At 38.5% G+C, this 24,689-nt stretch overlaps 1 protein-coding gene across 2 annotated transcripts in view; it reads left to right on the plus strand.

Moving 5' to 3' along the window:
- The first annotated feature begins 2,809 nt into the window (after nt 1-2,809).
- The window catches only part of mon2 (MON2 homolog, regulator of endosome-to-Golgi trafficking), a 51,943-nt gene continuing 30,063 nt past the window's right edge, over nt 2,810-24,689 (plus strand). Inside the window, exons 1-7 of one of the 2 annotated variants that reach the window (XM_084733411.1) lie at nt 2,810-3,310; nt 13,103-13,166; nt 15,911-16,038; nt 20,985-21,116; nt 21,523-21,652; nt 23,086-23,183; nt 23,587-23,712. In XM_084733411.1, the coding sequence (XP_084589537.1) occupies nt 3,203-3,310; nt 13,103-13,166; nt 15,911-16,038; nt 20,985-21,116; nt 21,523-21,652; nt 23,086-23,183; nt 23,587-23,712 (786 nt within the window). In that variant the 5' untranslated portion in view covers nt 2,810-3,202. The remainder of the gene's footprint in view (nt 3,311-13,102; nt 13,167-15,910; nt 16,039-20,984; nt 21,117-21,522; nt 21,653-23,085; nt 23,184-23,586; nt 23,713-24,689) is intronic. The other variant, XM_084733412.1, reaches the window with a different exon arrangement.

Consider the following 24,689-nt stretch of genomic DNA (forward strand, 5'->3'; position numbering starts at 1 on the left):
TTCCTGATATTTATTTACATCTGTGCTTCACTCCCAAAGTACAGTGCAGCTTTAATAGATCATGCACTTTCCCAGAAGTCAACATGATTGTGTGTAATCCTTTAAATAGTCATCGAGTCTAATATACCAGCAAAAAATAAACCTAGAGAGATGCATCTGTCACTTCAGCATTATTTAATTTCCTGTCTGTGGAATGCACATAATATTTTTCTTTTTTTTTCATATTCAAATCCTTGGGCTGTACATTTTTGGATAATTTACTTCCCTGACCCTCGCGTCTTCAGATCAGCAGGCTGTTTTGGGTGTTGTTTCACATCAGCAGGATTCTGGAACAAAGTGAGACGGGTGTTTACCCAGACACAACAAGTCTGAATGGCTTCTACAGGAGGTTATTTATAGTCAGTGACGCCGGGGAAATGTTGTGACTAACACAAATCAGCTTTGTGCTGTCATTTCACATCTCAAAATGCTGAAAATCTCCTGAAATATTGGGAATTGCTTAGGGTATTCCCTTTTAATATTTTGACATGATTCAAAATATGGCACTGGAGTAAAATGAATGTTTCAATCTGACATTTATTGAAGTATTATTACCAGAATGATTAGGCTCTGGTTGTAGTGCAGCTCTGAACTCATTAGCATCAATGATTCGGTGCAAAATCAGGCAAAAGTGTTGCAAAACAGTTTAATTATTTAAAATACTCAAACCAAAAATGAAGTTCACGAACGTATGCATAATTCAATATGAGGTAATTCTGGGAACTGGAATGATGACACGCTCAGATAAGCAGGGATTTCATAACAGTATAGCCTACATCACTTGGTTTTAGGCAACTAATCTGAAGGTAACTCCTCTTCAACTATGGTATGAAAAGCTTTGCTGCTCTCATGTTGCTACTTTCACTGCTGTTTGTTGTTTTCCCTTTCATCACATTTCAAAAGGATTTAAGGAGGTGTGGAGGTTTGAACACCAATTCCCCGAGGACAAGAGCTGTTTCTTCAGCAAGACACAAAAACACAGAACTCCAGCAGCCAAAAAAACAGACAAGCTCTGGGTGGAGGGCTCCTTGTGAGATGAGCAGCTCCTCCACGCTGAATACTGTCAAAGACTGGATTGTTTCTTGGCTGCATTTAGATTATAAAGAAGAAAAAAAGTAACACATTTTCTTCTGAAAACTAAAACTGTGAGTGAAACACTGCAATCTTTGCAGAGACATAAAGAGAATCAGGATCCTGGTGCAGTCAGTTTACTGCCTCTCCATGCAGGTATATGTGCGCTCCTTACAGTTGTTACTGTGCAGCCTGAGGGAATGGGTGCTCCTGTTTACCATGGCTGCATATCATTTTTTAGTCTCACAAACAGTATGTACCGTAAGACATCTTATCCCTTCGGTTTAGCAAGTCATTCTACTTAGCGATAAACAATAAAATAAATACCTCTAAGGGCACCTAATAAACTGGCAACCAAGTGCATGTTTAGAAATGGAGATATTTCTTAAAATTATCATAAATAATTCATGAAGCAACATTTTAGTTTCACTGTGTACTGTTATCCAAATCTGAGTATGTCAAACTAATGTCTGAATTTAGTGGGGATATTCAGATTATTTACATAAGTAAAAGTAGCAATAACACAGTGTAAAAATACTCCATTGATTAAATGGGTTGTAAGGATGACTGAAGCAAAAACAGGAACTGGATACTTAAACTTTCAGCAAATTTTGGGGAAGTTTGAATAACAAGTACACAAATGGATTGGCCATTTTGATTGATTGTAATTTTTTGTGATCCTAGTTTTACCATTTATTAACTTTGAAAGACTTGACATGAGTTTGAGAATTCCCAGATTATTATACTGATGCATAAATTGCATTTCAGTGTTACAGCTCATTACGTTGGACCTCATTTTGACCACTTTATATATTGTTAGGCAGTATAATTCATCATGTCATGTTTTTGGATGCAAACAATATTAATATGCACCAAAAACTAGCAACTAGCCTATGCTGTCACACAAATATTTATCTCTGAAATGTATTAATAGAGTAGACGTATAAAGAAGCATTTTGCAGAAAACCGAAATATTTCAGCAAAGGACACATTCATCAAAAATGTGCATATGGTAAAAATAAATACATATTTAAAGGTATCAAAGTTAAATGACAAATATATGTATGAGGAACAGATCAAAATAGTAAGGAAAGAAATTTAAAGAATACATACACTGCTACTACTACTAGTACCACCACCACCACCACCACCACTACTACTACTACTACTAATAATAATAATAATAATAATAATAATAATAATAATAATAATAATAATGAACTGAGGTACATGAGATCAAATATATTTTGGCATTAGGCACCAGGGACAAACATTATTTATAGCTAGCTTTGTTTTTAATATATGTTTTTGCTCTTTAATGACTTAAGTGACTTTAGCCGAATTTATGTGAATTTAGTGCAATCTTTGGAAGAGATATGAACAATTTCTGTTTATGAAAAGAAAAAAAAAGGCATGCCTATAGAACAACAGAGTTAATCCAATATTCAAGAGCACTGCTATATGGATTATTTTATTAACAATAATATATTTAAAATTAAAAAAATAATCACGGTGAACAGGTGCAAGCTTCTGCAACGTCTTCCTTAGCCTGTAGGTGGCGCATTTCAACTACATGACTGCACAGAAGCGCCAACACAGACGTGGCTGGTCGTTTTCCGTCTGTACCACAGTCTTCCAGCAGGGGTCGCTGTGGTCATTTATGTGAATCGGTCACTGTTTACGGAAGTCCAAGTGACGTGTCACTGTCCACCGAAGCATTGTGGGAAGGAAAGTGGAGCTGTCGGCCGCTGATGGCAGACTGCTCAATTTGGCGAATATCTTCGATTTGTGAGCAGCTTTTAGAGGCAGAAATAAAGGGGAACGATGCCGTTTGACGGAGCTAATGTCACCGGGCTGTGAAGAAGAGGAACATATGCCGGTGTCATCGCTGCTCTCCTGCGCACCGCCGCTCGCAGCACAGAAGTGGGATACTGTGTCAATGGACCGCGGCGTTTTTATTTTCTTTTCCACGGCAGCAGAATAAAGTAGCGACGGATTATATTCCCGCTGTGGATGGGTGGGGGGCGACTGCGCTCCGGCTTTCCTGATCGTTTTAAGTTTCTTGAGATTTGTGTCGAAGACGCCGTCAAAGATGTCGACCAGCAGTCCCGAAGCGGTGAAGAAATTGCTGGAGAACATGCAGACGGACCTGCGGTCTCTGTCCATGGAGTGCAAGAAGAAATTCCCCCCAGTTAAAGAGGTTAGCCCCGGCTAATTAGCTTCACTTAGCCGTTACCTTGCTGTTCAGCAGGTTGTCTCGTTTGTGAATGTGGTTTTAGTTTCGTAATAATGTAGGTTTTACACATGTGTTTGTTTGAACTCGTTTCCCCATCAACCACAGGGCCTCTGCTCTGTTGTAGTAATGTGGAAACATCACACCACTGAGTTGTCTTCATACTGGACGGGTAAATTAAAAGTTATGTCAGCTGATGGGCCTTCAGCCAACCAGACGTTCAGATAAACCGTTACACAGGTGTTTAAAATGGCCTGTGTCACACCTTTCGGTTAATATAGCTAATATACAGCATTTACATAGCCAAATAAACTCAACTGACCCACGTTTTTACTTACATAATACCTTACACCTACATGTTTTGACTGGCTGCAGGTTATTTACATGACAGATTCATTCAGCACATCAGTTAGCAGTGTCACACTGTTGGAAATGACATGGAAGCAGAGCTGCAATGATTAATCGATTATTAATTGATAATCCAATTAATTGCCAACATTTTATTGACCTAACAACAAATAAAAACAAACAAATTAGCACCATCCACAAGTGCTACAAGGTGGCTGGTGCTAATTTTGTGCCCTGTTTTTCAGCCGTGCATACAAGGAAGATATTATCCCTACAATGTATGATCTTTTGTGTCAGTTCCAAGTGTCAGTTGACACACACACACAAACAAATATATTTCCTCATTTTTACACCGTAAAGTTTATGAATCCCAAGTGTGACATTATATCCAGACATGTTGCTCTCATTTTCATACCCTTTGAGCCCCTCAAGCACATTTCCATTCAAACCTGTTGTACAGTGGTGGCTGCAGAAAGAGATTGAGATCTCAGAACCTCCAAAACCAAAACCAGAACAACCAGCAAGGCTAGATAAATACCACTAATGCAAAAATACTGTGTGATTTGAGAGAACTAACACGGCAGTAGAGCATTAATGAGTGGACCACGCTTAGACCATTTCCAGCAAAACGTTTTGTTTTTTATATTTGTCATAGGAAACCTGAGTTTGGTCTACGCAGATCTGTCTAGGATCTCACATTGCAAGGTGGTTTCACAATAAGCATGCTAGTATTGACACAGCCCAGAGCAATTTCATTCAAGTGTTTTGTTTTTGTCATAGTTCGTGGACTTATTCACTGGCGTTGTTGTGTAGCAGTGTTGGTGACATCATGGCTAAGTTTGACAATAGAACAGTACAAGGAGGAGCAATGTCAGGGCGCCTTACAGTGTATGTGCATTGTTAGATTCTCTCATAGAAGACAACAGTCAACTCAGCATGTATGACTTTGCCCCAAATGACACAATCCTCTTTATTACGTCCTTGGACTTGGGTCACAGTTCATTTACATGAGGAATGTATTATATTTTCTCTGAGCTTTAATTTAAATGCTGGAAGATAAACGCATGACTATGAGGCTGGTGACATATGATATTGGATAAACACAACTTCCATTCACTCTCCGTCATGGTTTGACTGTGCTGCATTTGCTAACTGTGTAGAAAAATAGATGTTATTCTATCATTTACTCCTCGCTGAAATGCACACTGAGAGCAGATAATGTTTGCCAAAGTTATGTAATTCAACTGACACCATCTCCGTCAGAGCCTCTTTACCTTAATTCCCTGTAATTCCCAGGTATAGCAAGCTCACTGTTTGCCTGCATATGTAACAGTGGTCACACGGGTCATTAGATGAAATGCTGTACTGTATGTGTGGGGCTTTTGGAGCCGTGGAAATATTCGTCAGCCAGCTCAGCGGGGCGCTACATATCAGGCCACACTGGCTTAGTTTGTTTTTCCTCAGGTCTCACCTTGGTTAAAGAGAACATTATAGTGAGAGAGTGACATAGTTCAGCACGTGCTTCCAGTTTCCTTGTTTCCGCCACTGCAGACTAATTCAGTCCATTGACTTGAGAGCCTTACACTTCAGTATGAGCTGTGTGACTGCGATGCAGGACCATAAAAAGCATACATCTGGTCTTGTGTCTCAGGCTGCTTGCTAGCCTTTGCCTGAGGGCCTCAAGAACCATCTTCTCCTTCAATATTGATTTATTATCACCCATGTTTCCTGGTCCTCACTAAGATCTTCCCTCAGGGATCACAGCAGCACAGGGAGCCACTTTGATGTTTCCCACAACCTGAGCTCGCTCATGCTCCACTTAATAGTGTTGTGATTGAAACAAGGTTTTCCAATTTGAGCCATCATGCTTATATTTGCTGGGATGATATTTTGCTGCAAACAAGTAGGGGTATAAATCAGAGGTTTCATCATGGTACAATATTATATCGATTTTTTTTGGACAATGATATAATATTTGCAGATATCATTAAGTTTGCCATGATATGATATTGATTTGATTAAATTCAGGGGCCTGTGATTGATATCAGGTGATGATAATATATGCATTTAACACATATGTGATAAGAGTAGTGGAAATGATCATTTTAGCATTACAATTTTAATTTTTACTGAAAAAATAAAGGTTAAAATCATGATGATGTGACATTTCTTGGTGTCTGTACCAAAACACGTTTTCTTTCAGCTGAAGGACAAGAGAGAGTTGTAGGGCAGCGCATCTCTGCAACTTGTAATGCTGTTTTGTCACACATTTTTTTCCTTTTTATTAAAAAAAAAAAAGCAGTTTGTTTCTGGTTCTGCAATTTTGATATTTCACTTTGCCATATTGCAGTTTTGCTTTGATTGATATTAATTGTTCAGCCCCACTGGTGGCTGCTGTTGTGAAATGAAATTATTTGCATTCCTGTGACAACTAGGGGTGTAACAGACCATTGATCTGGATCAATATGTCAATTTGATGAGCAACAATCTAATATCATGGGTGCAAAGTGAAAACATTCATCCATGTCATCATCTTTAAGATATGCCATTATTTTGAAATTCTCATGGCACATCTATGTCTGTGAATGTTGATAGTTATTGAACCAAATTTTGTAATTTTGTCAAATATTCTTGCTAAGTCATATTTTATGTATTAAGTTGTATTTTATGTGTTAGTGGAGAGTAGAATTAATTTAAAGTAAATTTGCACTTCACTGCATTGCAGCTTTTTCTCTACCTGTTCGTGTTAAGTGGACACATGATATTGTTTCACATCGATTGCAAGCCCCTGAATTGAGTTAAATCAAAATCATGTTGTGGCATACTTTGTGATTTCAGGAAATATAGGCCTAATATGTTGTGATGAAACTTGCAATTTACGACCCTAGTTACAACACACAAATATAGTTGTCACTCTGTCACTCTAAATGAAAATGTGATTTATTGTTAAGATTTATGGTTAATTTAACAGAACTCCCAAATCTCTTAAGGAAGACTGTCTTTTTGTTTGTTTTAGATTTTGTCCCACATTTTTTTGCATTTACTACTCTTAAATGACTTAGCTGCTGAGACATTTGAAATGAATTGCTGTCATGTTTGTCAGTAAATTAATCAAAACTTACTGGCAAGGCATTTTGTCCTCATTGCAAAAGAAGAATGATGAAGTGTTGTCTTCATTTCCCAGCTAGTCTCCATTCCAGTTCCTCCCTCATTTCCCAACCAATCTCCCACAGTGACATTGCACCACAGCCAGTGGTTTCTCCGGGTTAAGAGGAGCCAAGAAGAGTCCCATTGATTTTTCTGCATGCTTCACACTCAGAACCTCTCTTTCATTGAGTAGCAGTCAGTGAAACCACCCGGGCTTTTGCTGTTTGTTGTGCTCTGATTGCTTTTGCCTAGGTGAAAAGGAAAACATCAGGCAGCCAGCCCTTCGCTCGCTCTCTGTGGATGAGTCAGGTGCTGTCAGCTGCATGTGGCTCACAGTGAAATGTGAGTGGTTGTCTTGGGAAAACCAGAATTAATGAAAGCATTATGGGCAACCTTTGTATGGCTCGCTTAGCACAGCTCATTTGCCAGACAGGTCATGTCGGCTGTACAGAGACGAAATAACAAGCGACATGGACCGAGGATTTGGTGAACTGACACTATCGCACTGACGTTCTGACTGAATAAGCCTTTTTCATAATATGCTAAGTCAGTTTCCAAAAACTGCTGAGTTTTGAAACTCTCACAGCATGTTTCTAAGGAAGTCAATCTGTGATGAGCTTCACTAATGTTTCTTTTCAAAGAAATGAGCTGGCACGCAGACGTGGGTCAGTTCCGCTTTGAGGATCTCCGCACAAAAAAAAGAGTCTGGAGAAGTGAAAGTACTGAACACTTCCTGAGACGGCCTGGTCCTGACATCATTTCTACAGCAGAGACCAATATTAAATGTTCCTTTCAGCTGGGTGATGAGATTTTAAAATCACCTTCATCCAGGATTGTATATGCATCCTCCACAGACATTCCTGAATATTTTGGCTTAACTGTTCACATTCATAGCATTCTAAAATATTAGCATGGTAAATACTAGAAGATTAATATACTGTCCGTCATTACATGGTGAGATGGAATGACCTACATGGTAAAAATGCAGGGCTCAACAATAAGGATTGCTCAGTTGCCTGGGGCAGGTAAAATGCCATGTCGGCCTTATAAATTCAGCAACTCATTTTTCCATCTAAAAATGTAAGAAAAATGCTGTTTTCAGCCTCTTAAATATGGAGATTCCCTGCCTTTCTCCATTTATTATCACATTAAATGGAATCTCTTTGGGTTTTTGAGTGACGAACAAAACATTGAAAGACGCCCTGGACTTAAAAAAAGAAAACAACCCTGGAACTGACATTTTTTTTAAACTATTTTCTGACATTTTATAGACGCTGCAGCCCTGGATTAAACATGACGCAATACTTCTTCAGTACAGTCAGTTTAGTTAGTTCTGTGGTTTGTGGTGATTTTTGGCCTCAGCTTATAAAAATTACAGCCTGCAATGTTGTTGCATAGCTCTGTGTGCAGTGACACAGCTAAAAAAAACAAAAACAAGAGCAGAAACTTGTTTACCAACCACCTGTTTCACCATCTCTCACTAGTAAACCACCAGCACATCTTGACATGTGAATTTTTTTAATGAGTGCGCCAGCTAATATGAAATTCTATTTATGATTCCCCTTATTTAGAATACCTCACTGAATTCTTATTCCTCTATTTTTGTAATGTTTTATCCATCTTATCCTGTGCTTGGAACTCAGTTCTCCGTCGACTGAGGGATCTCAGACTGATGATTCGGCTCATCAACTTTCATGGCGCAGCACGGACAGAATATGTCAAACCTCTCAAAATCTGTGTTCTTGTTGTAGGGGGGAAACGATTACGCCTTCCGGTTTCATGATAAACCACTCTGAAATTCCTATGGATTGATATTACGTTTCAGATTTTGCTCATGCTCATGGTAAATACTGTCCAGTGTCAACCAGTTAGCTTGTGCAGAGATGTGAACTTTGACCAAAAAAAGTAGTATAAGGTTATGATCTTGATTAAGAAATATTAAATCAACCAGTAAATAAACAAATCTTAGAGGCTGACTAGTGCAGTTCTGATTCTCTATACTTTTTATACCTGATGCCTGATATCCAGCTGTAGTAAAGACACTTCAAACCACACTGAAGTTGCAGCAGGATCTAAAGCTAGAAAACAGTATTATGTTACATAATGTGATCAACAACTAGAGCAAGCAACCATGAGGTCTTTACAACATGTTAGTGGCTAAAAGTCATATGTTGAAATCTAATGGTTAGGCTGTTGAATGCCAGCAAACTAATCATTATTGTATCCTGTATCTTTGTTCAAATTTTACTATCCCAAAGAGTAGTACCGTGTACACATACCTCCATGAACCGGTTTAGCTTTTTACAAAGACTGATGAAAAGATAACACTGTGAATGGATAAGGGTTGAATTTCTTCTTTCTGTTACTATGACATTATTAGGCCAGAGGCATTTCCCTCCATGTTGTGGTAACCTCATAATGCTGAAAGTTTTCATCGAGTAGTAAGGTCTGCAGCTAACTACAATACAACATAAAGCTTAAACGGCTCTTTCTGTGAGGAAGTAGGTGGGAAAATATTTTTATTTCACTGTTCTCATTTAACCTTGAGCTCTATCAAGAAGGCCGGTATCAGAAAGATTTTTATTGTGGAGCTCTGTAAGGTTTTGTGCACAGAAATGTTACCTTTTTTCCACATGCTGTGATTTATTGTCTGTTTTGAAGATGGACATCATGCTTCCACTCAAGGCTGAAAAAACCCGAACATATGCTTCTAATTAAAGGGATCTATGGGTTTACTGGTTGCATTTAACTGACTCACAGATTATACGGTAATGGAAGAAAACACCTTTTTGATGAGTTGTGCAGAGATTATTTTTCAAGATGACACCTTTGTGCCCCATCATCATCAGGCTCAAATCGCGGAGGTTATTAACTTGTTAAATCACCTCCCTAACATCCACTATCATCATTTAACATCATCCGAGGGCCAAATTTCTTGATAAATACCTTCAGTATTTCCTCAGCTCTACTGCTCCATCAATGTGGACTCTCTATCTAAACATGCATGGCCACTTTGGCAAAACCAGACCTCTTGATAAGCACAAAGATCTGCTCTCATCAGAAGTATTCGAAGAACAAACTTGGTGATTGGAGAAAACATGCTCGTGTTTCTCACTGGCCTTGGACCACAGGTTGCACAACTTCTGCATGACTCATTCCAGTTGATTAGATTGACAGCTGTAGTATGTGTGCAGTTAGGTAATGTTGTGGAATAAAGGCCTTGATAGAGCATCACAGGTTCACAGGTGTAAAGATCTCTGAAAACTGACAGTTAATAAAACACAACTTACCTTGAGCTGCAACTAGCAATTGTTTTCAATATCAACGAATCTTTCTGCAACTCACGATTATGTTCATCATCAATTAATCATCAGTTGTTTTCTTGAATAGTCGATGAGTTGTTTGGTCCATAAATTGTCGGAAAATTTTCATCACTGTTTCCCAGAGCCCAAGGTGACGTTCTCAGATGCATTATTTTACCCAAAACCTAAAGATATTCAGCCATATAGTAGAAAGTCACCGTCATAGAGGAGTTAAGAAACAAGATAATATTCCCATTCACAGGCAGATTTTCACAGGCAAAAGTTATATTGAAGAGTACATTTGCCAGTTAAAAGGAAGCAGGGGGAGAGTTTTATTCAGATAAATGTATTTTTATGTTATATTTTCAAGTTATAACAGAACTGAAAAGTTCCTTGTAGTAGCTTTAAACTACAGAACCCAAACAATGATATTAAAGTGACAAGAGCAGCAAATGTAGTTTGGGGTTCTGGCAAATACCAAACTAAAGCTTAGTATCTTTCCTTCAGAACTGTTTACTATTCATTCATTCGTTCATCAGATCACACCTGCAACTTTCTAATTTAAATGACCAATGCAAATGCCATAGAAAACATTGCCCATGCTTTAACTGTAAAGCTGGAAATACAGTTTCTGATGTTTGTTTCTTTAAAAACTACCCCAGACTTTGTAGTTCTAGCAGTTGTCTATTCAGTTATCCGTCATGGGTACAGTATATTATGGTCTCAGCCTCTGGCAATATCAGAAGTAGCCACAGCCATGGTTGTAATTATTTGGGACTAAAAAACTCTCTGTGCTCTCCTCGTTGCCCTGTAAAGACCTCTGGCTCGGTCAGAGGAACAAAGGAGAAGAGGGAGACTAGCATTTTTTGAAGATTAACTTTTTAAGTTGCTGCATGGTAAAAGGCCAGTTCACAGTTTGTATTAACAGGCCAACCCGCTAACCAACAGTTGCTTGGTAACTGACTGTTCGGCAGGTTGTGAATTGTTTACTTCTATAGTGGCTCGACCTTGTGGCTTTTTAAGTGATCCAATTGTGTTGTTTGCCAAATACTTCAGCCACTCCAGCATAAGAGGTAATCATATTATTTCTGCCCATCGAGGGAGTCTACTCTAAATTAGTATAATTAGCTTATTATAATGTGCTTGAATATGGTGGAACGTTTTTTTTTTTTAACTAGTTTAAAATCATATTTTTCACTTCAGCATCACTTAAAATGATACTGTATTTCTGTGGCTGCAGAGAATAAAGAATGATGATGGTTTTGAGAAGGGAGTTGAATCATTTGTAGCACATGCACGCTTGGGATGTAGTCAGATCATGCAGTGCCTCTATGAAAAATGCATCAAGGTAATGTAGGCCTATTTACTGTTTGCTCAGTTGAGGAACGTTGCTGCTACCACAAATGTGTGGTATGTGCTCCAGTGATGTGCCAGATGTTGTGATTAAAAGCTGCAATATGTGAGTTTTTTTTTTATAAAATTTATTAATGTTTCATTTTCCATTGAAGAACAACAGTGATTTAAAAGCATTGCCAGATTGCCTTTGTTCACCACGTGCCTCTTTCTTGCCATGTGTGGGCTTTAAGGATGGTGGGTACCTCAGCATCAGGTTGCCAAAAGAAATATGCTCATTTAGATGATTGATAAATGAGATAAGTAGTGTAATCTGCAAAATAACAGTACAGTTGTGTCTGGGACTGATTTGATCCAGGCATAGTATCAGGGCTCGATATTGACATAAGGCATTGAACAGGTAGGACTGTCGCACTCGCGACACTGATCCATATACCCAGAGTAAAGAAATGTAACAGCCACCTCGCTCATGGTGTAACAATAAACCAGCACAAAACTTACAATTCCTAACAAAAACCACCATATTCTGAACAAACACATTTGAAACGCATGACAAACACTTTACAAAAACTAACAAACAGTACCATTTACATTTTGAGACGTAAAATAGCAAATGTAAACTCTCAACAATGCACCATGGGACATTATACAAATGAGAGTCCTCTCTCAGCCTGTCCGCTAACATGTGAACCTCATAAGCCAGAATCCTGCAGCACCCCACAATGCTTGACGGATGCCATTACAAAGCTACATTCCAGACACTAAACAAGCTTTCCAGACTGAAGTCCAACCTCATATAATTTTACCTCTACTACTACTGCAACTACCACTTTTACTACTACTAATAATAATAATAATAAATCATAAATGTCAAGGGAAAAGGGTGCTAGTTTCAGTATAGTATTGATATCGGCAGATATCCAGATTCAGATCAGAACTGAAAAAAACGCATCAGTGCATCTCTAATTGTCTCAATGTGCAAAGTTGCACATTATATCTATTCGACAGGTTTTTTGCTGCACTGTTTTCTTGTGGTTATGACAAAAAGTTAAATTAAGAGAAGATGGTATTGGCTAGTGAAGGAAATTGAGAAGAAATAGTGAGGGGGGGGGGAGAAAGCTGATGAGAGCAAGAGCAGAGGTTGGACAGAAGGAGAGAATATTTTGACAAGCTTTCTGTGGCTTGCAATTGTTGTGGAAAGATAAGAATAGCCTCTATTTTCACTGTTAAATGCTCAGTATCGCTGGTTCTCTCACAGAGACAGACTGAATCACATTTAATCTGTCTCCATGTCATTCCCCCTTCCTGCCCTCTCTCTCTCTCGACATTCCTCCTTCCCCCTTTCTATATCTTACCGCCCCTGCCAGACACTTCACTGGGGAAATCACTTCCTACTAGCACATCCCTCTGAGGCTGAAGCTCATTCTCAACTGATTTGCCAGCCCTCCTTCTGTCTTTCTGCAGCCAGACCTAGCTGTTCCTCCCCTGTGGCCATCACAACGAGAGATTGTGTCTACATCTGGTAGCACTGTGGTGCTGCACCATCAGCACCTTTTTGATACATGTTACATAGAATATAAATGTCCTCTCTCTTCTTTTTGCCCCCTAGGCCGCAGAGTCTGGCATTGTGAAGATTAAGACCATTGCAGCCAGAAATACAGACATACTGGCAGGTGAGTAAGAAAGTGAGAACGGTGGTGGTTTACCACAACTGAGATGTCGAGCTGCCACCTTGTCACAGGGAGCACTTGAAAATGATTGATTCTTCCACAGAATATTGTATCTATTTCAGTTATTTAAGTTTAATTTGATCACAGTAATGAACATCTTGATAATATTCCCTTGTTTTGTCTCTCTTCGGTTATCTTTCGATAATCTTTATTTAAACTCTTAATATTGTTATATTTTCACCACTTTTTTCAGTGTTTTATTGATTGAAGAGGACCTATTATGCTTATTTCCACCTCTACATTTTCATTCTGGGAGTCTACTTGAGTAGCTTTGGATTATTCATAGTTCAAAAACTATGAATATTTCTGTTTTACTGGCCTTTTATGCAGACCTTCTATTTACCCTCTGTCTGAAACAGGCCATTTTAGCTGCTGTCTCTTTTAGGCCCCTCTCCCTGAAAGCCCACTTTCCTCTGATTGGGCATCTTCTCAGACAACAGCAGAGGGGAAGGGCCCATGCTCAAAGACAGCCACAGCAGTACAGACTGTAGGCTGCCAGGCATCCCTGATTACTGCACAAAAACACAACTGTATTCATTGATTTTGGTGAAACTGGATTATATTTCATGGAGAAAATATTTGTGTTATCCTTTGGCTGCTCTTCCTCAACTTTTTAGGATTTATGCTACAGAGTTTTCTGATTGTCAGACAAGTACATGTTGTCAGCAGCTACTTTAGCTACTAGGTGGCTAGTTAGCTCAGTAATGTGGCCGGCTATGCGAGACTACAGCACCCAGTGCTCCTCAGCACTGTTTTAGAATGGAAAATGGGGGGCACTGAATTTGATCAAGATCACAAAAGATTCAAATTGGAAAATCGATAGAGGCAGTCTTTCTGGGAACTGACTACTGTACACAAGTATGTAGTTTTCTAACTTCTTTTTACTTATTTTGGTGGAACTGGATCAAATTTTATGGACAAAATATTTTCTGGTTTTCCCTTTGATGTCCTCCTGCTGCCCTGCCTCAACTTAAGTTGAGTTTCTTGATGGTCAAAGGTTTACTTGTTGTTAGTGGTTAGCTACTTTAGTTGGTAGCTGCTGTTTAGCTCAGTTAGCCATGCAGCTGTCTCTGCCCGGACTGGGCGCTCAAACACCGGGGGAGTGCACAGCTAACTAGCAGTGGCAGTTAGCTACATTAGCAACAAGTGATACCCAACCATCAGAGACTCTGTAAATCACAGAGTTTAGCAGCAGCATGACATCAGATGAAAAACCAGAAAATATGTAACTTTCCTTCGCAACTGTAAAAGCAATTCCCGTGGGACTAACTGACCATGAACATAATCCTGAGCAGAGCTCTTGAATGAAGGCAGCCTGTGTGGGTTGGCGTGTTGTGCATGCTGTGCTGTGCGTAGAGTGGATGACCATCAAAAGTAGAAAAAAATTTGAAAATGTTGCATTTAGAGCACTCTGAAGCCTTAGCATTTAGATCGCAGGAATTACTTGTATGTACCTCATTATTTGACACTGCCCTTTTTACTATGAACATCCAATATTGTTACTTTATACATATTATAGAAAATAAGGAAACGCATATCAGGTCCCCTTTAATGTCAACAGTTTCATGAATGAAAATAGAAAGAAATCATATTAATGTTTTTAAATTTATATGATACTAAATGTTGTTGAAATCATCTACTGTATTTTGACTTTTTTATTTATGGAGTCAGCCTGTGGCAAGTCATGCGCACATCGCTCAGCTTTATTTGCAAGTTGCCAAGATTGAATCCATTCAGCTGATTAGATATCTGCATGTTCCAATTTCACTACAAAGCACTTTCAAATGTGCGCTGTCCCTAAACATGTGAATAGGAAAATGTTTCTGTGCTGTCTCGATAAAACAAAAGTCCAGCATTTAGTAACATTTGCAGAGTTGACACATAGTCGGGATTTTCCGAGTTCCACAAATCCACTGACTGTCCAACTCAGGCTGGCCCTCTATGAACTGTAAACTGTACACTGACTCACTGCAGAAGAATTAATTTGTCTGTTTCCAGAATGAATTTGTTAGTTGTCACAGCAGCGTAATGAGGTGTTACAAAAAGAGTGGATTGGCAAACTCATTTGTGCAGGCTATATAATCGAAGAAACTAAATCTAATATAATAAAGGTGAAAATGATGCAGGTAGTTGAATGCAAAGCACTTGACTGTTATTATTAGACATTACAAATGCACCAGGGCCACACTTTCATTTAAATTCTTTTATATGTTGTTGTGACATTAAAAATTTCATGATAAAAATGCTGTCCTCATTTTATTACGTTTTTAGAGAGTTTTTTGAAACCTAACCTTGGATTAATAATTAACCAATCTAGAACTTCCTCAAGCCGTTATTTAAGGTTAGAATGTGCTCTTTCTGTTATTTTAGTTTGTAGTTTTGACCACTGACTCTATGCCTTGGTACAATATTTGTTCTTCATCGCTTCCTCTGCAGTGCCAGTATTTAATAATACACCAAAGGCTTCAGTTGATATTAACAAGCTTTAATTTGGATTCTTCAAACAGCATGCTGTGTTTTATGCAGCAATGACTTATATTTTAACACTTAATAAATCATTTAAGTAAATCTACTGACTGCATCTTTTTACTGTTCACCCCCCACCCCAACCAGATTGGAAGCATCTGTACTAAATTCCAAAAAACGTACAATGACATTTAGTTTTTATCTCTGTCCTTTCCCTGCAGCTCTGAAGGAGAACAGCTCAGAGGTCGTGCAGCCTTTTCTGATGGGCTGTGGCACCAAAGAGCCCAAGATCACCCAGCTGTGTCTGGCTGCCATCCAGAGACTCATGTCCCATGAGGTGGTATCTGAGGTGAGGACCATGAGCTAGCCTGATACTCGAAATGCTGACCCTATACATACACTACACAAAGGCTTCAGAGTTAAGATATGTGCACACAAAAAATAGAGCTTAGAATAGCCTAATCAAAGAGGAACAGTATGATTAAAAAAATATCAATCAGGGCATAAGAACCTGTCAAAAGCTGGTAAAAATATGCTATTTGGCCAGGTAGGGCTGCAACTAATGATTATTTACATCTCTGTGAAGATTCTCAGTCATCCAGGTCATGGTATTCACTAAGGGTTACGTTGGCAACCAGACTTGTTTTTCATCATTGATAAATCTGTCAATCATTTTCTCGATTAATTGATAAGTTGTTTGACCAGTAACTTCTTAAATTAGGATATTTTCTGGTTTCTTTACTCCTTTATGACAGTAAACTGAATATCTTTGGGTTGTGGGCAAAACAAGACATTTATGGACATCACCTTGGGCTTTGGGGAGCACTGATTTACTTTTTTTTTTTTTTTTCATTTTCTCACATTTTATGAACCAGACAACTAATCCGTTAATTGAGAAAGTAATTGACATATTAATCAATAATGAAAGAAAGAAAGAAGAAGAAAAAAAAGTCAAAATTCTCTGATGCCAACTTTTTAAATGTGAATATTTTCTGGTTTCTTCAGTCCTCTGTGGTAGTAAACTGAATATGTTTGGTTTATTGACAAAACAAAACATTTGAAGATGTCATCTTGGGTTTTCTGAAACACTGACGACATTTTTCAACATTTTCTGACATTTTATAGACAAAACAATTTATCAACTAATTGAGAAAACGTGGAGAAATTAATTGAAATAACCATTGACTGACTTCTTTGTGTCAGTTCTGAATCTGAAGAGCATAAATGCATAAACATTTAGCATCAAACAGTAAAAACACTGAGCTGATATTAAGATGTGCCAGATTTTTCACAAAATCCTTCAGGCTCCATTTTCTCATCTACATTTCCCTTTTGGTTGGCGATTTTAACAAGTGGAATCAATAAGAGGTCATTGCTCTCATCTCGATTCATCACCTCGTGTCACTCTACATCATTGGAGCAACAGAAAGTGATTATCATCTCCAAGTCAAAAGAGTGCGGAGTCAATACACGTGTCCTTGTGTTTTTCCCATGTAGTTATTAAGAAAACACATTTCTAAAGCACCTGAGCACGGAGAATGTTTCTCTTTCTCAGATTTTTGAGTGCTTGAGGTCAGGATCACCTCTTGATCACTTGAATAGTGAACTGTTTGTTTTTCTGTATCAAAGACTTTATTACGATATTATGGGCTGTCACTACTTGCCAATTCACCAGCCACCAAATAAATGCATATTAATGAAGACATCAATGTTTCTGTACAGTCAGTCTATACACGCATGCAAATTGAAGTTCACCTACCACCCTAGGCACATCCTTTCTAATACCCTGAGGGGTAATTCATTCAGATCAAGGAAGATCGGGAATCAATGCAACTCATCAATACCCAATCAGACAATGTAAATATTAGACTGGTTAATCTAAATGTATTCCTGCCACTCACTGGTGGCTACATCTGAAAGGCTCCCAACCCCCTGTCCTCTTCCGCTGCTCAATCTGTCCTGCAGTCGTCCATCTTTTAGTCTTTGCACATGATCCTAATGTGCACATGATCATGATCCATGCAACGGCAGTTAAAAAGCCCTGAAGGTACCCATCTCAGAAAATGGGATCTATAATAATTTCTTGAACATAAATGTATTTTAATATAAGCGTCTGTGATGAGCGAAAAGGATTTGAACCTCTGAAATAACCCAGCTGGAGTCAGACCTGTGATCAGAGCTGTTTCAAAGCTGGCACCCTGCAGCTGCTGCACAACTGCCTCGTTAATACACCGTAAAAGACTGTTATTAAAAGCTGATTGAGCTGTCCCATGCTTTCTACATTTTGATGTCAGGCGTTTATTTAATTAGGTTAACATAGGTTTCAAAGCCTCTGCCTTTGGTGGGAGAGTCAAAGTGCTCCACAAAGCTACTCATGAGACAAGTGTAACATGGCAGGCTGCTTGGTGTTAATGTTTTTTATCAACTCTTTCAACAGGTTTTTCCCTCTTAGTCCATTTATCAGAGCTGCAATTATTAGTCAATCAACTATTTTGATAGTCGATTAATCATTTCAGTTATTTTATAAGCAAAAATATCAAACATTTGCTGGTTCCCGCTTCATAAATCATGGTTGGTTGGACAAAAGCAGCAATTTGACAACAATTTTTGACATTTTATACACAAAGCAAATTAAAAAAAAGTGTCAAAATAATAAGCAGATTAATCAGTAATAAAAATAATTATTAATCTGTTAGTTCTATTTCTGTTTAATTGCTAAACTATAAAATATCAGAAAAAAAATTAAAAAAGACCCATCCAATCCCAATTTCAGAGTTACATCAATTATTAAATTAGTCTGCAACTATTTTGATAATGGTTTAATTGCTTTGAATAACTTTTAAGACTTAAAAAGTCCATATTCTCTGATTTCAGATTTTTTAAATGTGAATATTTTCTGGTTTCTTTACTCCTCTCTGACAGTAAACTGAATATCGTTTGGTTGTGAACCGAACAAGACGTTTGAGGACATTATCTTGGGCTTTGGAAACCACTGAGCAACATTTTTCACCGTTTTCTAACATTTTATAGACCAAACAACTAATCAGTTAATTAAGAAAATAATCAACAGGTTAATGAACAGTTGAAATAATTGTTAGTTGCAGCCCTATTCCAAACCCTTACAATATTTCATTCCCTACTGTTTAAAAAAGGTAAACGCAGATAATCCTCACATTTTAGAAGCTGAAACCAGCTGTTGTTTGTCATTTTTGCTGTATAAATTACCATGATTATCAAACCCGTTCATTTATTTTATGTCAACTGTCAACTAATCATTTCAACACTAATCCACATCAGTTTGTACTGTTGCATATCTTCACACCTCACAGATACTGACTATAATAAACAGAATTATATTGCTGCCTGCTTGAGTGGGTGGTGGATGTGTGCTTTGTTCAAGGGCAGATAAGCGGAGTGTGTTAGGCAGATATTCTCTGCAAGTCTGAAGTTTGGGGAATTTCTCTTGGCCTTTAAAAAGGAATTTAGTCTTTGTTTCCTTTTTTACTGCCCTGTCAGAGTTCTTTATCCTTGTCTCTGAGTGTCTGTTATCACATTGTTGCTTCCAACAAACATCTAGAACATCTTAAGACACACACTTCACATACTCTGCACCACACACATTTTCTGATCCATTGAACATTGTATCGCCTCTCTTTTTCTCTTGCCAGCAGCACTTTACTTCATCAGCAACTCTGAACTGCAGGGTCTAAAAGCTAGCCGAGGGCCTCACAAGACAAAACCTCGGTATTGATTCCTAAAGTGTCACTGGAGAAAACCGAGTCAGATACTTTATCATGTAGAGCGAACGGGGTGACAGTTAATGTCATTTTGTTTCCTTGGGGAAGGAGAGGGAGCTGTTCAAATGTCTTGAAAGAAAATGTTGTAATAGGACAGAACAGAAACTGAATTGCCTCTTATTGATTGCACACCTGTGAGATCTTCTGGTCATGTCCAACACCCCAGGAACAAAACTGTTGACATGTCCAAATCTGGGAATAAACCCCTGCGAATAATAATCATTTTAATGTGTTTTTCAATTAAATTGACAATAATGTAATAATTATCATTCCCTCTAATATCTCATATCATATCACAATTGCAATATCAGTCAATATAATTGCAATTAAATATTTTCTTTAAAAATCACAAAATATTGATAAGTTCCTGGACAAATCATATTGCAATCAGTATTTATGTATTGTTACATAAACAGCTGACGGGGCAAAATGTTCAAAAGTGTGAGTTCACTTTACTAAATTTTATGAAAATGCAGCTAAATGTAGTAACTCAGGAAATAATTTAACTTGTTACCTTTGCAAACTAGTAATAATACATTTTTGCATCAAATTATGGCAAGTACTATCAATAAAAATATTGATAAGGATGATGTCCTCCATTGCCTTGTTTTGTCGACAACCCAAATATATTAAGCTGACTGTCACAGAAAGCTAAAGAAACCAAATGAAATGTACATTCACAGTAATACTGACTTTCTTTTTTCTTTTATTCCATGTGGGATACTGCAGCTATGTCTCGTGTGTTGTTGTGGATTTAGAACTGAAACAAATAGAATTAGACAGAAAATAAGACAGCAAATTGATAATCAAGAAAGTAGTTAAGCCAATCAAGCAAAAATACATTACTGGCTCCAATGTCTTAAATGTGAGAATTTGCAGATTTTCTTTGTATATTTCTTATCATAAGGATTTTTGTGATACTTTATAGACTAAATAAATTATTAATTGATTGAAACAATAATTAATATTGTTAGTTGCAGTCCCACTGTGTACCTGAACCAAACAGTTCCAAAAACCCATTAGAAATCAGACATTATCATGTTTCTTATTTTCCATTCTTGTAAGTAATGAGTCCTCCAGTGACTCCAGCCAGCAGTCTACAAAAGAGCAGAGCTCAGAGGGGTTTGCGTGATGGTTAGTTGTATTTTAGACTGTTTGACCCAAGAAAGGACATGCTGTGTCACTTATTGTGAGCATCAAGTGACATAATATTAACTGGCAGCTAGATTTGGTGTTATTGAACTCTTGTGACGTTGTGACCTCTAAGCAGGCAGCACCAGCTGGCCCCACAAGTGTGTGTGTGTTTTTGTGCGTGTTTGGTTTAGGGTTGTGTGACCTCAGGGTGATCCTCTCACTTCTGATAAACTAACTACTCTGATACTGCTCCCGGAGTTGAACTGAGTCATCTGTATGCGGTCAGACTGTGGGATGATCAGTAATGTGCTATGATTTGATAAAGAGCAATGTATAATTGAATGTGTCTGTGTGTACATGACAGGCAGCTGCAGGGAACATCATCAACATGCTGTGGCAGCTGATGGAAAATGGCTTGGAGGAGCTGAAACTTTTGCAGACGGTCCTGGTCCTGCTAACCACCAACACAGTCGTACACGATGAAGTACTTTCAAAGGTACAAGAACAACATATCACACAAACTGTCTGGACTACTCCTTTATGTCTATATCTGAAGTCAGTTCTGTTTCTTGATGATTCATCTTAGATCCATTATTGAATTGTCACTATATTGTATTATTATACCCATGAGTACATATATTTGTGATATCCTGCTCTAGTTTGTGCACCATTATAACACAGTGTCAAATTATGTCAACTATCAGTCATTCTGTTCACACTATTTTCGTTAAATGTTACAGGACAGACTGAATAGACTTCTGTGTTACTGCTCAGTCCTTTATTTTATGCCCTCAAAAAATGGACCAAAATTCAGTAGTAACTCATTTAGGCACAGTTCACTCAATACACATACATGTATGTAAACATGCTGCATAATGCTTTTATGTTTTGTCCCGACCCAGGCCATTGTGCTGTGTTTCCGCCTGCACTTCACCAAGGACAACATCACCAACAACACAGCAGCTGCCACCGTCAGACAGGTCGTCACTGTCGTCTTTGAGAGGATGGTAGCGGAGGACGAGCGTTTCAAAGGTCAGAGGGTGCTTGTGCAATCTGAGGGAAATGGGGAGACCATATAGTGATGGAAGCTGCAAAGTTTTCACAGAGAAATGTGTGTCATGTGTTTACGAGACATTATATACTGATGTAGGTGTGTCTGCATAGAGAGTGCAGAGTAATTAGTCAGACTCACCTCATGCACACTGTTGTTATAAGTCTGCCATTGGTCGATTGTTTGAAGCGGTATCGCAGCCTTGGGGAAAGGAACAACTTCGAAGCTGCAACCTATATACTAAAAAAGGCAAATTGGCACCTGGGATGCTAATAGCACATACATAAACAAGCTAACAGCTGTTACCTTTTCTTTTGCTGTGATGTAGTCATTTTATTGCCAGGGCTTGCATCCAGATGTGCATGTGTTCCATCAAAACATGTTCCCCCTCAACACCATTTTGCAGCAGCACTGTTTCAGCATCCTGGACTTAGCGCTGCCCAAGATGTTTGTGATTGGTTTAAAGAAATGAAACAAGGTAGGGCATTTTTTTGCCCCTGTAGAAGAATTTGCCAAGGTCTCTCTATATGAGACTAAAGAATAATTTGCAGGTGATATATAGGATTCATGGTAAGTCAAGCTCAAAATTAGAGGAAGTTAGAAACAGCAAGCTAAGTTCTTACAGCCAAGATCAGAGTCTAGCAGCACATGTACAAGCTTCTCTTTTTAGAAGGCAAATATTGCTTTTTTTTAAGTTATGTTTCACCCAGTCTTAAACATTTTCCTCAGCTACTTAATTGTTGTTGGCAATGAAATTCTTAGATCTCAGGCTCCTTTCAACAATGAACAGACAAATATGAAAAAGTCACTTATGGAAAATCTAATTAGACTCACAACATAGTGCAGCAGCTAAGCTGTATGATTAAATAGAAAATAAGAGTATAAAACAAGATAGAATACTGTGAAATAGAACATGGCGGCAGCTGTGGCTCAGGTGGACTCAGGCACGTTGGGTCATCCACTGATCATAGTGTGACTTGTAAGAATGACGTAAATTGGCACATCTGGCCAAGTGGTGCTATCCACAGTACTGAAAGGAGTGTTGGGGGATTTACCTCTAGCATGTTACATTAGGATTTAACCTTTTTTTTTTTGTTATATATGATCACATCTTATATCCCTGTCTGGTGAGGAAAGGACAAAGAAAAAAACGTATGTGTTTATTTGAAACATATGTCCATAAGTTGCTCTATATAGCCAAGATTCTGTAATGTAGTATTAGTAACCCTCAAAAAACAGTCCAGCATGAACTCTTAGAGGTATACTGTGATGTAAACAGCTTACAAGCTGGTGGTAAAATAAATACATATACTGTGATGAGTAGGTACAAATGGGTAGTAATAAATATATGTACTGTTGTACTGTCAGTGAGTTCCTTAAATGCTTAAAAGCTAAATTGTATTTCCAATTGCAGGCATTGTGGAGCAGCCTCCTCCTGTCCAGGGAAACACCAACAGGCGGTCTGTTAGTACTCTGAGGCCCAGTGCAAAAGATGCATACATGCTGTTCCAGGTATGTCCACCAGGGGGCAGCAGCCTTCTACTCAGCGGCCTCGGGTGAAACCTTTGGAGCAAGTTGGATTTTATACGTGGCTCATGAGCTCATCATTTCTGGACTAGAGACAAGAAGTCAAAATAGTGCCAACAGCTGGAAACTACTGTAATTACAAGCATCATAACCTTGAGTTTTGAAGCTGAAAATAAGTTAGTAACTGCTTTCATCTTTTCAGTGAAGTGAAATTTGCCAGAAGTGATTCAAAGCTCCCTTGTCTCAAAGTCCCATGTCATTCCTCGCCCACACTGCACTTTTGTGTGATCATGCAGAGCTCAGTGACTGCACTGTTTCAGCCACTGTGATGTGTGCAGGACATAACACGCCATTGTTTCAAATGTGCTGTTGTGCACCTCCCCTGCAGGACTTATGCCAGCTGGTGAATGCTGACGCCCCCTACTGGCTGGTGGGGATGACGGAGATGACCCGGACATTTGGCCTGGAGCTGCTGGAGTCTGTTCTTAATGATTTCCCTGGGGTATTCCTACAGGTACATGCAGCCTTACATATTATGGAACTTTTTTAATACAGAATTTAGAAGTAGCATAGATGCAAACCCTCAGAGAAGTATATTTTGACCACCTCTTGCATATTTTATATTATCTTAATGTCAGAGATTATGGAGCTTTGTGCATTGAGGTGACTCTTAAGCAGTAGTCTGTCTTGGTATTGCTGGGTTTGATCTGATCATACCTGTCATCACTGACATTTGATATTAGGGAAGTTTTCCACCCAGGGCTGCCCCATCTCCCCTGCCACTATCCACATGCCCCTTACCTTCAGACAAGGATACACAGTAATTCCTAAGATCACCACTAGGCATCCACTTGCTTTAAAATATCCATGCAAATCAAGGACTGGGTTACTTTGTTCCTACATTAAGCTCACATAGATTTTTCCTCCATGTCATACACTAAAATCTGTTTGTCATATTTTACAAAAAAGCATGACTTTGACTGACATTGCTCTTCACTACTCTACATCACTCACAGCCTCGCATTTTAGCTATGACTCAAGGGTGTAAATGCAACCTGAAGCATTTATTTAGACTCCAAATAAATTTTTTTAACAAATATATTTATCCATATTTTGTAATTTAGGTGGAGCAGAGTATGTTAAGTTTGTATTCACACACGCTGTCCCTTCACTTGAAGACAAGACACAGGGACTTGTTGAACTTCTTCTGCAGTGTTTATTCATGGGCAAGCTGTTACCTTCACTGTACATTTACTGCCACTTGACAACTTCAATGCTAAAACCGCTCTGAGTGCAGCCACTGCTCTTTCTTTTAGGAGGGAGGGAAATGCAGCAAACCTTTCTCTACCTTTCTCTCAAAAGTCAAAAATACAAGGGATTTATGGGAAGATATGTAAGCGTGAGGAGGGTAAAATTCTGGAGAATCTCAGGACAAACAGGAGGGTGGACAGGTATGGATCTAACCCCAATGTCCCTCTCTCTGTTTCACAC

This window comes from Lutjanus erythropterus, chromosome 13, assembly GCF_056507025.1.
Source record: "Lutjanus erythropterus isolate fLutEry1 chromosome 13, fLutEry1.hap2, whole genome shotgun sequence".
Classification (NCBI taxonomy): domain Eukaryota; kingdom Metazoa; phylum Chordata; class Actinopteri; order Lutjaniformes; family Lutjanidae; genus Lutjanus; species Lutjanus erythropterus.